Below are 20,141 nucleotides of genomic sequence, written 5' to 3' on the forward strand. Positions count from 1 at the left end.
ACCTGCTCTAATTGCTTCTAGGATCAATGATTGTCCCTACAAACCAACATGGAACTTTTCAGCATGTTTTGTCCTCACTTACGCTTTTTGGAAAACTTCCTAAAAGGTCATTCATCACATAACTACTCCAAGTCAAGCATACTTAAATGTGGAGTTCTTAAGTGATAAGCTACTGAAAAGTGAAAAGTATATGCATCTTATTGGTATAGATAATACCAATTAATTCCTCTTCCTCAACTGTATATCCTCATACCTACACAACCTCTAGATCCCTCTCATTTTGGTGTGATTCGATCGTGATGTTACATGAGTACCATAGGGCACGTGATATTTCAGTTGTGTGTGTGTATGTGTGTGTGTGTGTGTGTGTGTGTGTGTGTGTGTGTGTGTGTGTGTGTATCATGTGGTATTTTATCTTGATATCTTGCGTTTTAGCTTTTGAGCCTTTAAAATGCAAAAAGCTTACAAGTACTCTCATAATTAAATTAATATAGAGTTTTAAATAAATAATGTCTTTTGCTTGAGATAGTTTTCTAGTTCCATGTAACGACGACGAGTCGTTACAATACTAAAATCGTTGATTAAGTTGGAACAATTGCGTACTAGTTGATCCACACACTCAATAATAACAAAATCTTGTTTACATATACAAAATAAGTGAAGAAGGCCAACAAAGGTTAGTTCACTTAATAAACAACGTACTTATATACCCAAAGAATATGAGTTCGATTCCTACTACCAATATGAGTACATTATTGGCGGTTATATGTAAGTACCTCTATTTTGGTGAATTCCCGATAAAGATGACAAAGTGTACTCGAACCTTATCTGTACCCGTAAAAAATCTGCAAAGCAAGATGAGTAATTACCCACAATATTGTGGATGAGTACGGGACAAGTATATACCTGCAAATTTACATGTGTATGGGTGTGGCTATAGGTACTATAGTACCTAACCAGTCTCACCTCATATATATATATATATATATATATATATATATATATATATATATATATATATATATATATATATATATATATACATGACAAGAAAACTCGTACCCGTGGATACCCATCCGAATTCGTCCCGACTTTGACAGGTAATACCCGAGTTGATCGGGTATGAGTTCGGGTTTGGGTTTTCCCCGATAATCAAAAGTCGGGTACGGGTACGAGTATGGGATTACTACATTCGTCCCGACCCCGAACCCAGACCCGCCCCGCCACTTAATTTTTAAAATTTTTGCATAATTTAATCAAAAGGCCTAGAATTTTTATAACTAGTTGATTTTATTTTAGAATTTTTACATAATTTAACATTTTTTCTTAACGATTTTTGTAGACACATGTGCTATGATAAATTTATTGATATATAAGTAGTTAAAAATAAATGTTTAACAATCAATTTATTTTTTCTAAAATCAAATTTTTAATATTTTCTTTACAAAAAAAATTATTGTTCTAATTTGAATTGGGTACCGGACGAGGTCGGAGATACCCGATACCCAACGGGTACAGGGATGGGACAATAAATTTTAACCATCGGGTATCGGGTATGGGTATGAGACATGGTAGGGAGTCGGGGTCAGGGATTGGGGAGACAATACTCGTCCACGCCCCGCCCCATTGCCATATATATATATATATATATATATATATATATATATATATATATATATATATATAATTTGCAATTAAAAATAATTGTTTTTTGTAACTAATACTCTAAGTTTTTAATATTATTAGAGAGCGGAAAATACATTTAATTGGAGTTTTTGTTAAGCGATTAAAAAATTAACTTTAATAATTATTATGTTAAATGATTATCTTTATAATTTTGTTTATTTATGATTTGAGTTTGACCAAATCAATATTATGTATGTATGATTTTAATGTTGTGTTTGAATTATTTAAGAATGAATTTTTATTATAATTATAGTAATTATTTTAATTAATTTTTCATTGATTTATTATTAACCTTATATGTAAGTAAAGTGTGGGTTACCAGTATAAGTATATAAGTAATAAACAAAAACCGAAATAAAGATTAAAATTACTACCCGCTCAGACATGGATCGGATACGAATATTATTCTTAGATATTAATATAAATACATATACTATAAGATCCTATTCAGATCCTACCCATTGTCATTCCTAATCCTCAATATGTAACTTACTCACCTTGTTTTTATTATAAAAAAAAGTGAAGAAAATAATTTATCTTGTAATAGGGAAATTTTTTATGCATGCTTTGTGTTCGTTTTGGTGCAAATTTTAGTTTTTTAAGCATGTATCAAGAAGAATTACTTTCTTCATTTTTTTTTCAAAAAAAAAAAATGGAAAATAATATATTAAGGCTAGCATTCGAAGATTCAGACCGAGGAAGAGGGTGTTGTAGGGAATGAATATATATATATATATATATATCCTCATGTTCTTGTTTTCCACATTCATATTTTCCTTGCGTTTCCCTTTCATTTTCCCTCACTTTCTCGCTCGCCAAACGCCCCTCTCTCTCCTCCAATGGCCGACCAGCTCACCGACGACCAGATCGCCGAGTTCAAGGAGGCCTTCAGCCTCTTCGACAAGGACGGCGATGGTCTCTCTCTTCAGATCCCTCTCTCTATGTTTCTCTCTTGAACCCTCGTTTGAGTTTTCTCGTGTTTCTTAGATCTGATTTCTGCTATTCGTTTGTTGTTGATGCATGTTCCGTGTTTGTTTACGTGCAAACAAGTTTAATTCTTTTTGCGGGGGGGGGGGGGGGGGGGGGTGAATTTTTTTTTTCTGGCTGATTTAGGGTTTCGTTTTTGTTTGACCTTGTGGACGTTGATTTTGAAATTTCTTCGATTATCGTGGTTTTGTGGTTGTTCATGTGGTGATGTTTGGTGTGTGATGATGATTCTGGGTATGGGTGGATGTGGATCGTGGGATTGGTTGGGAATGCACTTTTAGCGTGTTTTGGACTTCGAATTGGTTTTTCTTTTTGTTGTTTGATGCACGTGTGAAAAATTAGAATGGTTTTTGTGGATTTGGAATTTAGTGTTATGGGTTGTAATTTGGAAGGTTGAATGTGGGAGTGGGAGTGGGAGTGAGAGGGGGAGGGGGAGAGGTTGCTTTTTATGGGTGGCAGTTTGTTGTGTTTAATTTGGGGATTTGTGTTTTTGTGATGTCTGAGAATGGAATGTTGACTTGTTGCATAGTGTTCTGGGTAGTGGATCTGTTGTTGCCATGTTGTTGGGTTGGTTGATGACAAGCCTTGTGTGCGTGTCTCTGATCCGAATGTGGGATCGACATTATTGATATGTGCTTGAATGTTTATACTTTTTGGGGAAAGCATTTTTCTTTCTTGGTGCATTTGAAATTGAGGATCTGTTTTTTCCGTAGGAGTTTTCTGTGATTTATTGAGTCAGAAATGTGCTAGTTTGCCCCTTTAAATGGGTGTTTGTTTTGGCAACTGAAGTAGGGTGTGATTGTGTTTCATGTGTTCATATTTATTGTGATGAACTAGGGTACCCGGATCTTTTGTGGAGGATTGGATTATTTGGTTTCTTTTAGCTAGACATTCTTGTGTTTTGGTTTTGGAATATGGATTTCATTGACTGAGTTTTTTTTTTTACAATTGTAACATTCTGGGATGTTTTTGCTGTGAGTGTCTCAGTGGATAGGTAAATCCCTACTCCCACTGACACTCAGAATATCTTTACGTGGGGGTTCTCCTGTTTTGACAACATGTCCGCGATGTTAAATAAGCATTGTGAAAAATTGTTACCAAATATATAGCTTGTGAAAAATTGATAATGTTCATCTCTTTTCTTGCTTATACTACCCCCTGCTGCAAATTATCTTTTTCTTTTGAAACTTTGCTTTCAACATAACTGATTTTTTTTTATGTTCCTTCATGTTTTCAAAACTTTGTCCTGTATTTCATTTGTCAGCTTTAGTGAATAGTATTTTTTGTGTTTAACAATTTTGTAACATTCTGTAGGTTGTATTACTACTAAGGAACTTGGGACTGTGATGCGGTCACTAGGGCAAAACCCAACTGAGGCAGAACTGCAGGATATGATTAATGAGGTTGATGCTGATGGCAATGGAACCATCGACTTCCCAGAGTTCCTCAACCTGATGGCTCGCAAGATGAAAGACACCGACTCCGAGGAGGAGCTTAAGGAGGCTTTCCGTGTGTTCGACAAGGATCAGAATGGTTTCATCTCTGCAGCTGAGCTCCGCCATGTCATGACAAATCTTGGGGAGAAGCTGACCGATGAGGAGGTTGATGAGATGATCCGCGAGGCCGACGTCGATGGTGATGGACAGATCAACTATGAGGAGTTCGTCAAAGTCATGATGGCCAAGTGAGGACCATTCAACCATAACCTAAATTTGAAAAGCATATAAAGAGAAGAGGGACAGTGCAGATAAGTTTTGATGAGAATTCTATTTCCATTAGGTCCATCTTGATTTGGGGTTATTAGCTTTTGTTAGTTGAGTGTCTGTTTTTCTTGTTTGCTTTAACTGGTACTACTTCTGCTCCCTAGTTATCCTACTTGTTTGCTTTGTTCCTTGTTTTTAGTAGCTTCGGTTAGCTGTGTCTCACCATGCTTTGTTACTCTCCATTTTCATATTTATTTTTTGGTTATTATTATGAACCTAGAACAATTGGATGCATTTGTGTTTTTTACATGTGGTTGGCTAATGCTGTTAATATTTTATATCTTTTGCCATGTGATTGTTATTATGATCATTATGAATTCAATGCAATCTGCTTGGGTTTAAATTGTGGAATTTGTTATGCTCACTGTTTTCATCAATTGTTAATGATCCAACATTTTACAATCATTAATGACCCTGCCTCCTTCTTCCTTTCCCGAATGTGAAGTTAGGCATCCGGTTACAGAATTATTATCTAAACTATTTTGAAACTATTAAGCACTGTATTTTTGCTTAAAAGGTATTTTAAAGTTGAAGTTCGAAAATCGAGATAATGCATTTTTCTTATTAAAAAAAATACTAATGTGCCTAATTTATCAAGTGTTTTTCAGAAAATGTATTTATATCAATATCTCCTTTCAAGGGAGAAGAGAAAATAAATTGAGTCATACGGCACCATAATATTCATATCACATGCACAAATTTGTTTTTATTAAAAAGTCTAATGGAATGTGTGTGTGAGAGGCTTTTGTTTACGGGGAGGCATTATTCAGTGAAAACATTGCTTTCATCACCGGTTGATGGGGTCCTAACTTCAATTAGTTATAAAGTTCACCAAACCATGGTTTACTTTGCCCAGATCTCTTCATGATTCGCATCCCCGTGCTTTCGTACGATTTAGCCAATTATACCTCAACAGTCTTTTTAGTTAGGCTTAAAAAATCATTAACATTTCACGTGAACGTGCAGTTTACCAAAATTTTAACCAATGTAATTATAACTATTTTATTAACTAAAATGCAATTAAAAATTTCCTTAGAGCATCTTTGCTGGAGGGTATTCACTTGGGTTCTTGAGGTTTTTAACAAGAACTTGCACTACAGAGGAAGGCCAATTAACAACAGGCTTTTTGGTTATGCTAATATAATTTTATTTCTATCTAAAATAGAAATATTTGTATTAACATTAAAACTATTATTTTATTAATTAAATATAGTCACGATTTGGTTTCTTTTGGAAGACATTTAGTCATTATATATTCATAATATATTTATAAGATGTTAGACAAAAACAAATTATTCTAAAAAAATGAATTTTTACAAAATCAAAAATAATTTTTAAATGTTGAAAATCTGATTGATCCTACTTGATTAAACTTGTTTATGATTGGGTTGATTTGAATTGGATTTGTCAATAAAATTACACAAATCTGATTCAATCTCACCCAAAATTTTAAACGGGTTGGATAACAAATTTAATCAAATCCGATTTAACCCATCCCGTATAAATTCCTACTCATAAGCACTCAAATAAGCTAAATTCCTACTTATAAGCACTCAAATAAGCTGTTTGCAACACACTTCTACTTTAATATTATGGGATGCTTCCACCCCTTTTCTTTGCAAATAACACCTTTCTCTCCGTTTTTAGTTTGAACAATCACTACAAGCCGATATTGAGTCACTATAAGTTGGCAATTCTTTCAATTAACGTAATTAAATAAGTTTGTTTTTGTATCCAAATCTCTATCATGAAATAATGCTAAGGGAATGTTGTATGGGTACTTGTCGTTATGTCCCATCTTACAAGTAATGCATCAAGCACCCTCGAGTGTGGATTCGCTAGTGCCTTTTCATTGTGCGCTCTCTTTGAATCACTTGATGCTTGAGAATGGTACACAACTTTTGTCGTCACCACGTCACATAAAAGCATTAGGTGGAGACAGAACAAACATGGTTTGGCATGAACGTGGTTATATCATGGTCTCTTTAGTTGTTACGCATTGGCCTCATGGAATAAAGCTGCCATCACTGGCTTAAAGCACTTGGGTGGTGGAAAGTGGCCAAAAGAATTCATCCAAAAGAAAAAGAACAAATTGTCTACACTTTTGCATTGTAATTGTTTTACTTTTTGACATATTAACTTTTAAAAATATATTATTTTGATTATTTTTTTCAATTTTTTAAAGATGATTATTCTTTTAAATTTTAAAATGATTTAGTGTCACTTTTAGTCCATTATGTTTTACACTTATTTTGTTTTGATGCAAATGTTTTAAAATTTTCATCTTAATTATTTGTTTTCAAAATATATCATTTTAGTCATTTTATAAAGATATTTCTAATGGAATATCAAAAAAAATTTAAAATCATATATTTTAAAAGCATAAAGAAGCAAAATATTTTTTAGAAAACATAATGTAACAAAGACATTTAACAATAAGCCTAATATCCATAATGAAAACAAAACGGCCCCCAAACAAAACTTAAGAACGAGAATAAAGTGGATAGCATCTCATGATTTTTGTTCGAAGATGACATTTAGCATCATGTTTTATGATTGATATGCACTCGACCTTTCGAATCTGAACTTGGTTTCTAACACTGACCCACATACATAAGCGAATACTAAATATGGATCTGACCTAATTCGAATTTTCTTAAAGATAATTATGTTAGGCCAGATAAAAAATAAAAAAATAAAACCCAACTGATTCACGTCAGGTCTTGACTTGATTGGATTCCTTTTCACTTTCAGGTTCTTTTTTTTTTTTTAAGAAAATTAGAAGAGGTTTGAAAAGTTGTTAGCATTTTTGTGCAACTGAGTTGACCTAAAACAAATTGGATTTGATCGGGTTAATATGACAATTTTCAGTACCAGCTTGATTCTATATAATTAATTTGGATACAAGTTTTCCCAACTACTATACAATTTGACCTATAGCTACCCTAAATAGCCAGCAAGTTGAATGCAAAAGTTAGATGTCAAAAAAGTTTGCCATTAATCATTTAATTATGCATGATGCATTTCTTGTTATGTGTGAAAGCTTAACCAATCAGGGTACTTTTTATTCAAAGTATATTTTGCTGTCAACAGAAAGAAGAAGAAGACAAATGAAGATGTTGTAAGAGCTAAACCTAGCATCTACACTGCTGTTAGAGGAGCTTCCAGGAGGTATAAGAGAGGTCATTCTCTCGTCAAAGATGGATGTTTCGTCCTCTAAATGAAATTAAAACATTGTCATATCTATGTATCTATATGTTTATTTATTTATCTGGGACAAAAAGTAAGTTAACAAAATTAAGAGTGTGAGTGTACAATAAATGAAGTGAATAAGTTTACGAGCAAAGATACCTTGATATCGGTTTAGGTATGAAAATATCTTTAGAAAAAATAAAAAGAGTGAACATGTTATTAAAACTTTTTAGATTCATAATAAATAAATCATACTACTTAATAATTGGGTTGAAATAGTGCATTTTTAAATGTGCGAACACTCTCATTGAACCATTCAATCACACATTTATTGACATTTTTTAATTTTACGTACTGTAATTTTTTTTACATGGTTAATAAATCAAATTTATTATATATGACACCATTGGATTCATGAATCAATGGATCAATTGAGAAAGATTATTGCATCTTAATCATTAGTCTATATAAAAAAAAAATTAAAATAAATTATACTCATCGTATCCGTATGTTTTCAATGAATAGTGTATAGTACCGCTTAGTTATTTGACCCAATAAAATCACCTAATTGTTTTTCATGCTATTACTCTTACATCGATCACCTGTATTTTTTCTCGAATTCCCCCCTTTACCCCTCCATGAATTTTATTAACATTAATAAAATATTTGTATAAATATACAAACATACTGATGTTTTTATCTGTATTAATTATTTACTAAATATAATATATTTATTAAAATAGAAAATTTTAAATGTATGTTAATATAACACAAATAATAATAAGAAGAAGAATTATTGTTCCATAGTAATGTTTTATCAATTAGGGTTAGAGGTAACCTACATAGAGCATTAATGTATTAGCCTTTTCCTACTAGGTTTGACCCATAGGTGGAGCTTCTTGATGACAGGGGCAGTCGTGGTACCCCCTAATTTTCTTAAAAAAAATTTATGTATATGTGTGTGAATATTTAGGGTGTATTTGATATAGAGAATAAAAATAAGATAAATCAAAATAAAAAGCATTGAGTGAAAATAAGTGAGAAATAAAAAGGAAAATTGGAAGTGTTTAGTTGAAGAGAAGTAGAGTAGGAAGAGATTAATATAAATAGGTGAGGAATAACACAAGGAGTCCCAATATTTTAAAAATTATTTTCTCCTTATTTCTTTTTTTAAACATCCTAATGTTTTCACATCTACCATAATGAAAGACTCAATTATATATGAAAGTGAGAAAATTTAATATTAATCGTATAATTACATATGATTTGTCGAGATTTAATATTATGTGTCCACTTAAAAAGTTGTTTTTTTAATTTTGATTATTCCTGATAAAATCAATCATGATCAATATTTATTCTTCTCATTGTAATTTGATTTTTTTTTTCATTTTTGTATCAATAAATGTTAGTTGTTAATTTGTTAGTTTTTGTTAGCAAACAATCAATATTTATTTTGTTGGAATTTTAAGGGATTCTTATAAAATACTAATAACAACTAGGAACACATTACGTTAGATTATCAAGAAAAGTTTTAGTAATATTTGAATTCATAATGATTTATCAAACAAACGTAGCAGAATCTGAATTCTTAGGTGATTTATTATTTATGTGTTCTTCTTAGGTGTTGTAGAGACAATGGATAATCGGCTACAGCGTAACCGATGACTTCATGATTCTTCCTCAAACAGAACCGAAACCTTTTTATTTCTCAATAGGACCTTCGTAACTTTTCAGATGGAAAGAAGAGAAATTATGTGTGACAGCTCGGTATATTGGGAATCATAGTCTTCTTATAGCGTGTTAAACTAATAGGATTTCCATTATTCCCTAATGGACCGACACTTACATCTGGTCATTTAGGTTCATATTATCTGATCTAGTTGTCTAACAGACTCACTTAATTTAATCACATAAAATAAAATCCACTAATGATAAATAACTAATATGATTGTCTTATAATATTAGCCCACATTAATTATTGGAATAGAAAATTCCAACATATTCTTCTCACAATGATTTGGTATTTTTTTCTTCTTTTCATATCAACAAATATTGGTTGTTAGTAAGGAGATTCAAACATGACCTCTCCCCTCTTCCATTCTCCCTTCACCACTAGACCAATCCTATATTTCCATATTTTTTCTTCTTAATTTAATATGATGCATTGTTAAGTCAAAAGACATTTGTATCTTAAGACAAATTAGGACCTTTTATTATTTTGATTAGATACAAACAAATACAAAGGTTAGAAGTTGCATCTTGTGCACCATCAGAACATGTTTTGCGAGTCTCAGTCAAATTTTTCAGACAATAACAAGCTTAGATCATGACTTGATAGGGCATTAAAGATGAAATTTAAAGACTTTATTTAATACTTTGTGTCTAAAATTTGTTTTACAGAGACATTCTCCTAGGATTTTTCGTATCCTATGAAGAATAAATGAAGTCTAAGCTCTAAAATTCGCCAATCATCATCAAAAGAAACGTCCAGCTTCAAAGACCTGTTGTAATGCAAAAGGAAGTGGTTTTCTGCTAAAGTGTTCAACATGTTAGCGAAGAAGAGTGATTGTCCAGCATGCAAAAATATGTTCATTTAATGCAAGCATTAACTGCCACAATGACCACGTTCTTCAGACACAAGCTTAAGAAAAAAAAATTATCAGTTTAGAGACAACGAACACTTGTTGAAGAATACCTATAAATACTATAAGCTTCGAAGAGATGAAAAACCAATTGAAGCACTCATATTCAAGTTCTTTTAGTACAAAAATCCGTGTAAATTCTTGTAAAGTTTAGAATAGCATTCAAAACACCTTGATTATCTTGAGAGAACAAACTACATGCTAAGATTGTCTATCCATTTGTAAGACGATCGAGTGTTAATCATTGTACAATCAAATAAACAAATACTTATTTGTGTTAAAGCCAACAATGACTTGATAGGACAAATAATACTTTCTGCATTTAAAATCTCAAATTGTTTTATAAGATCTAAAACTATCATCTGAATTGTTTTGTGAAAATCTGATATCTACTTTCTTTCATAATTCACCATCAAATGATACTGTTGTTGTTTTAGAAAAAAAGGTTTCAAAATTTTTAAAAATCATAATTCAACCTTCATTCTTGTGATATTTGCCTTTATTAACATTCTTGAAAATTAAATGTTAATCATACAATTACATCTATCTAGATAGTCATGAAATAATATTGTGTGAAAACTTCAAAAAATTATGTTTTACACTATCAATACATATTATGCTCAATGTTAGGAGGAAAATATCAATCTTGTGTGCGTCTACGATCTCCATTGAAGATTAATAATTACTTTCGGTAAGACTATTATGTACTAATGGTTCAGAAAAAAGGGATGAAACTATTAAATAATCAATAATGTATGATTTTTTTTTTATTTAGATCTTATTTTGAGTCCTCGGTATTTTTGTTCAAGCTCCGCCATTTCACCACCTTTATATAGGTTTCTTTGGGCTAATTTCCTATCATATCTTATTTGCTCGATCTTTGGACATACCATATGATAAGATATGATTAAAGTATGTTAAGATGTATTAAAATATAACAACCGTGCGATTAGGCTCATATGCGATTGGATCTTTTAGGCGCAACTGTCATCCATACAATAGGTCGGTCAGTATCTGAACGAGAAGCCTAAAACTACAAATCGATCTTTCGCGGACAATATGTCGGTCAGTATCTCAAAACTAGGCCCTGATCATTTCAAAAGAGTTAACTCATCTCTACGGGCAATATGCTGTTTCCTTAAGCGAGGCTCTGGTGTTTTATTCATCCCATACTACCTGCACCCCAAACTATTATATATATATATATATATATAAACTAGTGGTTATTCCATGGAGAAGAAAAATAATCTCAAAAAAGTTTTGATGAAGAACCACACACAATTTCTGTTTGCTTGATTATGTGTGTTGCATTTAGTCTCTATTTCTTGTCATTTTGTATTTGTCTCCCCATAATTTATCTCAGCATCACTACATCTGTCATCACTCTCGAATTGAACCCATTTGGTTAACATTTCAATGCTCCAAAGGATCAGTGCTTTGGTAAACCAGTTATTTGTGAGCCGTACATGTTGCCCCCAAGCAATAAATTTAATATTAGCTTTAAAAGTGCTGCACGCCTAATCATTTTCACCTATGAACATTCTGCCATTTATAAGAATATTCAGTAACATTTTTTTTTAACTTCTAGTCGAACATACTCCTAATAAAAAAATTATTTTGATTTGTTTACCAAGGTTTTAAATTATGGTCATAGTTGTGGTAGTGGTTCTATTGTGATCTTTGATGTTGCAGGAAATTGCACACAAATGTGACTGATGCAGTCACAGCAATTCCAAAAACCTCGATGTTGCGGCTGAAACCATTTCTTAATTTCTTAAAACCTATAGATTGTATTAAATACTTGATAGAGTTTGAGAGAAAATGTAAAACTGATTTCATTGATCAGAAAAATTATCAATCCAAGTTACAAAGGTCTGTGTCAATTCTACATATAGAGTGACTAACAGAACCGAACCATGACAGTTACTAACTGACTACAGTTAGTAACTTCTAACAGACTAACAGAAACTGACAGCTTGAAGTTGATAATTTCCATTAAGTAAAAACCAATACACTTTACTTAGTGGAGTAACAATACTCTAATACCCCCACAAGCTCATGGTGGGTGAGACCAAGAAGAATTGGAGGGATCACACAGTGTGAGCTTGGCCCTGAAAGCTTCAAAGTTGCTAGGAGATAAAACCCTGGTAAGAATGTCAGCATACTGACTTGTAGTAGCTTGTTCAGAACCTTCTCACGAACAAAAAATAAGTTTAACTCCATGTGTTTGGTGTGAGCATGAAGAACTGGATTATGAGCAAGAGATACAGTGCTTGTGTTGTCACAACGGATGACAGGGAGCTTGTGTGGGACAACAAGTTTAGTTAGAAGAGACTGAAGGGAAGACACCTCTCCAGTGACTAAGGCCAAGCTCCTGTACTCTGCTTCTGTGCGGGACCTAGCCACAATTGTCTGCTTCTTTGGCCACCAGGAGATTAGATTAGGCCCAACGTAAATACAAGCACCAGATGTGGACCTCCAGTCATCAGGATCAGAGGCTCAGTCTGCATCACAAAAGGCATTGCTGGAAAAAGGGGCAGAAGCAGGTTTCAGATGAAGACCACATGAGAGAGTGCCTTTGAGATACCTTAGGATCCTTTTAACTGCCACCCAGTGATGTTCAAGAGGCTCCTTCATGATTTGGCAGACCTTGTTTATAGAGAAACTTATTCCTGGTCTAGTTATAGTAGCATATTGAAGTGCTCCTACAACTGACCTATTTGCTACACTTTTTTTTTTATAACAGTGATTAAAACCTATGACATTATGCTTATTTCTCAAATCCCTCACCAAGCCAATCCTAATGGTTTTTATTTGCCACCGCAGCAAGCAAACCAGTTTTTGGGGATCTAAAACACTCTCCAACAGAAACATTACCACTGTTAAGACTTTCACTTTCAGCATGTTGGTAAAGAAAAAGTCATAACATAATGTGCCAGATGGAACTATAGACCTAAATTTTTCATATGGATCTGACTTTTCTAAATTTGTTTGTCTCAACCCTTTCAAGTGTCTCTAGTTCTTGCACTAGTCTTTTGGGTTTCATCTTTTGATCCTCCAAATTCTTATTTTAATGGGAAAATACAGAAACTATTCAAACTTAAGTACATAATTTGTAGGTTGCACGAACCTTTACACTTTGCACAAACTTCAGACTGGAGATGAAGAGAAAATAGACCATCCCCGTTCTAGTTTTATATTCCAACGATTGTTATGATCTTCAAATTGCAAAAAGGAATTACAACCACAACACCCAGTATATTGTGCTCTGTCTTTACTGTAGAAGACACCCTCCGAATATTAGTAAAGCTGTCAATGAAGGAACCATCACCATTTTCTTCAACTAAATAATAATAAAACATTATTATCCCCATTTTCTTTCAAATTATCCAAAGTCCAAACATACTATAAAAAAATACCACCACAAGCTCAAATAAAACTATCAACTAGGGTAAAAGAATATCCCAATGCCAAGACCCATTTTTGGTATAAACCACATGTATAGTCTGCTCGAGCTGGTTATGACTATTATGTACGGTAAAACTCTTCCTGAGTGTTTAATGTAATTGTATACCAAGGGTTTAAACTTGATACTTTTGATTAAGCTAGAATAATTTCACACTAGTTAATCCATGCGTTTAATGGTGACAAGACCCATTTAAAGCATAGAAAATAAAACTGTTATTTAGAAATGACTGTCTTCCAGGGTGATGTTCGAAGGGTCCTAGGTTAGGGACAAAATGACCATTTGCAAACAACCAGAGCATACTCTTATTATGTAGAGCAACTTTTATTTTATCACTGGCTGTGATGTGACTCTCACTATATGTTCAAGTATTTCAACTCCTTATCCTCATAGTTCATGTTTGCATGTGATTCATCCATTCCGATCCCCGTCAATCAGCTACTATCTTCAGCCTTTGTACTTCTTTGTTATTGAACGTGATTTTGAGCAGTGACATGTATACAAAGATAGCCTTGTGAACGTAGCAGCATAGCTAATTTGGGAAAATGAAAATGTATATCATCACTGAGATGTGTTTACATAACGAAATTAAAAAAAAAAAAAAAAGCATTTAATAGAGGTAATATCAAAAGTGATGAAAGTAGAAAAACAAGTTATATTCCTAACATGACATGCCAATGCATTATTAACTTTCCCCATCTTCATTCTTTTTCTTTTGTGCTTTTTCTTTTTATCTTCATTATTTGGTTACATTCTCACTTTCTATTTGTTTTTGTCAATATCACTAAACTTCACATTCTTGCTCAATGTTAGGGCTTCTAGGTTAAGTTCACAAATGCAGTGTTTATAATATATTAAGTGTGTTTGGATTACCATCCGTGATCCTCATTTGATCAAATTTTCACGTCAAGATATACAAAAAGCAACTAAAAGTTGCTTCTGTGATCCACATTTGAGTTGTGGAGATGGAAATCCAAACATGCTATAAGTCATATCAAGAATACATTCTTTTGGTTGAAAACTCTTCCCAAAATTAAGGAGTAGCCAAACAATAAATCACATGTTCAAGGTGGAAAACTGCAATGGAAAACATAATAATAAACAAACTTTTCTTTTGCTATTTCATCTTTTCTAGAAAATTATCTCTACAGAGCACACTAATTCTCATAACTGGATTTTTCCCTAACAATTACCGACAGATATTAGTTTAGACTAATACAGTATTGCAGTTCAGAAATGCTAACAACGCCTACCTTACCTAGTTTCAGCCTTTTTGGTAGGTCACCTTTCAATAACTGCCTATAATTGCCCTAGTACACACAGATAACCATTATACAAAAAGGCAACCCTTCCAGGGCTTCCACTGGGCTCAAATATTTTTTGATACTGTTTCCAATAAATGCTAAAACTTACTAACATCAAACCTTTTCTGCATATGTACCCTATAGTTAGTTGATTGTAGATATGGAGCATACTCTCCTACTAGAGCAAATGCAAAGCAGTAGCAACAGCAATGAGCAATGCAATGATGCAATCCTGGACATGTCCCCATCAAATCAAGAACACGAATGACAAGAAAACTCCATTGCAGATTACATGTCAGAAAAAGGCAGAATTATGTCTTCGAAGCTGATATTTTGGTTCAAGCAATGGATCAGGCAGTAACCTTTCTTCGAATTCCTATTAATGGGGGGAAGTCCAAAATATGAAATCAGGAATTTGAATTGTAGCACTAATATCAAACTTCAACATATAATCTCGTGGTTCAAGAGAAATTATCTTGCAAAAATAGACAGAGAATGGTAGATTTCTAATACACGTGATATAACTGCCATTAAAGTTTTTCAATTTGAAATAATAAAATAATGCATCAATCATCATCCTGGTTAGAATATTATACAATGAGCTTGGCATAAAATCAACAACAGAAGTACATACTAAAACTGGTTTGATTGCAGCTGCTATAAGCTCTAAGTTAATGGAAATTCACACGAGTACCAACCAAATGTAAATATGGTGTGAATTAATATAAAATCATTGGCCGTGGTACAACGAAGATTGTGTGTGTGAAAAATAGCATGAAATATTGAAATTTGAGAAAAAATTTCTGAGAAATAATGAAATATTAAGTAGCAAATTAACAAAAGGAGGAAAACACCATGTTGTCCATAACTAACATAATACTGAAATGTCGATCAAATTTAAATAATGGTTCCACTACCTACCGATGCCTTTTTCTAAACTATAGAATAAGTCAGCAGAGGATAATACTATAGTAAGCTAGAATAAGCAGCTTGTATACATAATTTATACAACACGATCCAACTCCCAAAAACATATAGCAGCTTATTTAGACTCATCTAAGTTTATTAACAAAAAGGACAAACTAATAAGAAGTAATACATAGGTATCAACCAAATCATGTCTACTCTCATTGTTAAGCAACATTGTTATAGTGAGTTAAAAGATAAGTCAGTAGGCATACTCATTTCCCACCCAAGCACAAAGTAAAACATTATAATAGGTATATGTTTGAAAATTCACATCCAAATACATCACATTTACAACCCTCTATGCTGCTCTATTATGTCCAAAATATACACACTTATAAGCAATAGGGGGTGCCAAATTTCAACAACCAAAACATTTTCCCATAAGGTAGGTTGGCCACATGGATCTAACGATGCCATTCTATTCTATCAAAAACCAAATTGGTAAAGAGGTTTCCATTTAGGATTGGCCAATTAAATGGTAGACCCGTTTTCAAGTGTTAGCCTTTCTATTGGTTAAGTTGTATACTTAATTAGACCAAGTGAACTAAACTTGAGGTACAGAAATTAAACAAGAAACCAGGTATTCAAAGTGACATTTGCTCACAGTGCAATATATATGAGAGCCTATGCAACAAACATAGCATTACAGCATACATAATTGAAAAAGATTTTGATGGAGCATGTGTTGGTATAAAATACAGATGTAGTCTTCAACAATTATTCCTTAACTCATTAGGTGGGGTTAGATACATAGATCAGTTGAGGCCATTGGGCTCTATTGAAACCAAAATTTTCAGTAAAATCATTTACATCAAAGTATTTTGTAATGGTTTCCCAATCATTAATAGAACATGTAACCTCAAGTCTCAGATAAATATTACCATACACTACAGGTAAAGAGTAAAGAAAAACATGCTCAGACTCTAGTGCAATTAGTCCCACTCAGAATACTAAAAGTAGATTTAAGCTTAAGGTGCTAAGATAAAACAAAGCACAAGAGTTTTATCAACATATAGTAAACAACTGATAAAGTGATTCAGTATTACGCCAAAAGCATTTTGGAAACAGGCAGAAAGCGAGTTTGTATATAAGTACAGGATAATATTGTCCAGTTTTTAACCTAGTACTCAATGGTATATATTTTTGCAATTAATTATATTTAAGAATTAAGAGACTTATTAAGGTAAGTACGGCTTACAAAAAATAGTCAGATGTTGCTGTGAAGAATTTCATGTTTCTATTTTTCTCTGTGGTAAGAAGTTAACAACTCACTTAGCTTGAAATTAAAGTACCATTTGACCCTCAACCTAAAGTGATTCCAAATTTCAATTTATTGAAATGCAAGAGACATTAATACTAAGAAATAACTGACAGAAGATCATTTTATTCATATCTCATATGTCATTCTACTCAATTAATATTAAAATATTGGAATTTTGACAAATATGGGGAAATCTGCAACTTCCCATTTCCCCAAGGATGATAAAATCCAGTACATGACAATCAATCAGTCTCTTAGTTGCAAAACAACATTCAATCCACAGAACACATCCTAAACTTTTTGATCAAGAAAGAGAAATCAATGGCATACAAACCACAAATAACGCACAATAAATTTCTAATAAAAGGTAATACAAACACCTATACAACAAACACAAGGAATGCTGAACATAGTGGTGAAAACGAAGCATGAATGAGGTCTAATACCTTCTCTTTCTTGAGCTTTACATTTTCTTCTTCTAGACGGGAAACCTTGCTAACCAGTTCATTGTGGTAAGCCTGCACCAAAAAGCATTGATAAAAAAAAATAAAGCAATGGTACAAAATAACATTCCCAACAGGTAAAAGAAACAACCAAAGAATGCAATCAATTCAGCTAACCAAAATAGCTCCATGTAGTAGTAAATGAAGGCTAAACCTGTTTTCGGGCTCGAGATCGAGCAGCAGATTCCCTATTCTTGATTTTTCTCCTCAGCCTCCTTTCTAATGTTTTCTCATACGCATCGGGAGCATCCCTTTTCCGGCCCGGTCTTGTGTCCGATAAACTGCCAATTGAAGGGGAGGACAACAGGCCTGTTTTCTGTTGGAAACCTTGTGCAGCGGAGGAATCCATTGTATCCAACCCCACAGCTGGACTGATAGAAGCCTCAGCAAAAAGCCCTGCTTGCACCAAGAAATCCTCTAAGGTGGTCTCACCAAGAGTCATTTCTCCCTCCTGACTTTTCACATCCTCTCCATACCTTTTCTTCTGACCTTGCTGAATTTCCCTCCACACATCATCCACCGTCTTCCCACTCAATGCGCGAGCCAGCGTCAGGCTGGCCTGCCGTTGAAGCGAGGAAGACGACGACATGTTCTCACTCTCCGCGCCTATCACCAAAGACTTGCTTGCTTCAGCAGTCCACACATTTTGAAGAAGCTCATCAAGGTTCATGCTACCCAATGGCTTCCCCATGTCTCCTAATTGACAATTGACCTCATCAAGAGTGAGACTATACCATGAACCTTGCCTGGACAAAGATGAAGGCTGTAAATGAGACTGTTGCCCATTACCTTGAGATCCCATTGTCTGAATCCCCATTCAAACCAAAACCTGTAAGTTGAAACCACAAAGCAACAATCAAATTAAAACATCATTCACCATTGCACTTGGAGAATCTCTATAACTCAATCACACCCAAAAATAAAAAAACATCACCCCAAATTCCTCCCCTAAACAAATTTCCAAACCTTTTCAAAAGTTCAACACTCCACCCTTTCTGGGGTCCTCAGAAAGACACCATCACAACAAGAGATTAGGAGTTTAAAAAATTCAAACTTTATGATTCGCAAATGACGATCAACCCAACTTCATCAAAACCATCACACAAGATCACAGTGCAAAAGGGCAGCATCGATTTTTACCTGAAAATAGGGGAGGGGGGGGGGGGGGGATGTGAAAAGGATCTGAAAGAACAGAGAGAGACCCTATGAATTCGGGGTTGGCAAGTGCAGAGGGAAACACATCATTTTGTGGGGTGAATCACAAGTGAAAATGGGAACAATTTAAGAAAAGGGGTAGTTGGTCTAAACTTGAGTTGTGTTGTGATGTGGGACTGATTCGGAATTTTGTGGAAAATGATGGCAAGTGGCACACGTTGATAGCTTCATATAGGGCTTCTTATTGGGGAACCATCCTTGTCTTTTTGTTTTGCCTCTTCAACTCTACATTAGAATCATTTTCTTAAAAGATAAATAGTTAAATTTAGCAGTGTGATACTATGATAAATTAGTTAAGCAAAATAAAAATATATATATAGATTTAATCATTAAATGTAAAAAAGAGTATGATAAATTAATTTGTTAAGTTATAATATTCAAAAATTAATTTAATAATAAATTATATTTTTTAAGAATAATTTTAACATTAAATTGTAAAGTTTATGATCAATTTTTTATTAAATTGTTTGTAATATTAGTTTGTTGTACTTTTCATGATTAAATTTGAATTTTTTATATTTTACAGATCAATTTATTAATATCTCACACTTTTTGGGATACACTTTTTTGAACGAATTTAATTTTTTATCATTTTTTCCCATCTCATAAAATATATTTGAATAAAAAATATAAAATAAAAAAATTATAATGGATTTTCGCAATTAATTTCTATATGTTTTTGGGTCATCTTGACCAGAATTGGATTGTATGACTGGCTTTTTGGACCGTTGATTTTTTAAAATGACTGAATTGGTGACCTTAATTAGTTAATTAATAATTCATTAAATTTCTGATTAAATTAAAATATTAATATATTTTTAATAGAATTATTTTTTACTAAAGACAGATATACTCGAGTTCAGATAAAATTACTTAGAAGACAATTCAATAAAGTTTCTTGAACTACCTATGCATATTCAACACTTAACCTTAAAATAATTTATTTAACTAAAATAATCATATGTGAATTAATTTAGATATTTGTTCACCTTTACTTATCAAAAACATATTTATATAACTTTTTTCTTAATTAGCAAAAAAATATCTTTTTTTTAATTTGAGTTTGTTGTTTAACTAGAAACTATCTTTTTTTAAAACAAATATAATCTTCCAACTTCAATATTACTATTTAATCAAGGTATGAAAATGTACT

General features: G+C 32.9%; 2 protein-coding genes across 4 annotated transcripts; one reads left to right on the forward strand and one right to left on the reverse strand.

Annotated features, from left to right (window-relative positions):
- Positions 1-2,387: 2,387 nt before the first annotated feature.
- Positions 2,388-4,718, forward strand: LOC114382136 (calmodulin). The gene is made up of 2 exons (XM_028341373.1): positions 2,388-2,601; positions 3,988-4,718. Exons 1-2 carry the CDS (start codon positions 2,526-2,528, stop codon positions 4,359-4,361), a joined length of 450 nt encoding a protein of 149 aa, XP_028197174.1. The 5' UTR covers positions 2,388-2,525; the 3' UTR covers positions 4,362-4,718.
- A 7,374-nt stretch (positions 4,719-12,092) lies between these two features.
- Positions 12,093-19,125, reverse strand: LOC114380903 (ABSCISIC ACID-INSENSITIVE 5-like protein 3). 3 transcript variants are annotated; one of them, XM_028340020.1, is made up of 4 exons: positions 18,914-19,125; positions 17,928-18,602; positions 17,717-17,788; positions 12,093-14,268 (listed from the first exon to the last, which is right to left on the reverse strand). In XM_028340020.1, the coding sequence occupies exons 2-4, from the start codon at positions 18,588-18,590 to the stop codon at positions 14,167-14,169; spliced, it is 837 nt and encodes a 278-aa protein (XP_028195821.1). In that variant the 5' UTR covers positions 18,591-18,602; positions 18,914-19,125; the 3' UTR covers positions 12,093-14,166. The 3 variants fall into 3 exon arrangements, with proteins under 3 accessions (XP_028195821.1, XP_028195820.1, XP_028195822.1); XM_028340019.1 differs by having other exon boundaries at positions 18,740-19,125; XM_028340021.1 differs by lacking the exon at positions 12,093-14,268 and adding an exon at positions 14,827-15,416 and having other exon boundaries at positions 18,740-19,125.
- Positions 19,126-20,141: the final 1,016 nt, after the last annotated feature.

This window comes from Glycine soja, chromosome 13 (assembly GCF_004193775.1).
Source record: "Glycine soja cultivar W05 chromosome 13, ASM419377v2, whole genome shotgun sequence".
Taxonomy (NCBI): Eukaryota; Viridiplantae; Streptophyta; class Magnoliopsida; order Fabales; family Fabaceae; genus Glycine; species Glycine soja.

Bases quoted from the DNA above. Each gene is read 5' to 3' on its own strand.
- LOC114380903 (XM_028340020.1), bottom strand. From the start codon at position 18,590: ATGGGGATTCAGACAATGGGATCTCAAGGTAATGGGCAACAGTCTCAT. The intron at 17,789-17,927 runs GTTTAGCCTTCA...TTTTTGGTGCAG, and splicing joins GATCTCGAGCCCGAAAACAG to GCTTACCACAATGAACTGGT. The intron at 14,269-17,716 runs GTATTAGACCTC...TTCCCAAATTAG, and splicing joins TAAAGCTCAAGAAAGAGAAG to CTATGCTGCTACGTTCACAA.
- LOC114382136 (XM_028341373.1), top strand. From the start codon at position 2,526: ATGGCCGACCAGCTCACCGACGACCAGATCGCCGAGTTCAAGGAGGCC. The intron at 2,602-3,987 runs GTCTCTCTCTTC...AACATTCTGTAG, and splicing joins CTTCGACAAGGACGGCGATG to GTTGTATTACTACTAAGGAA.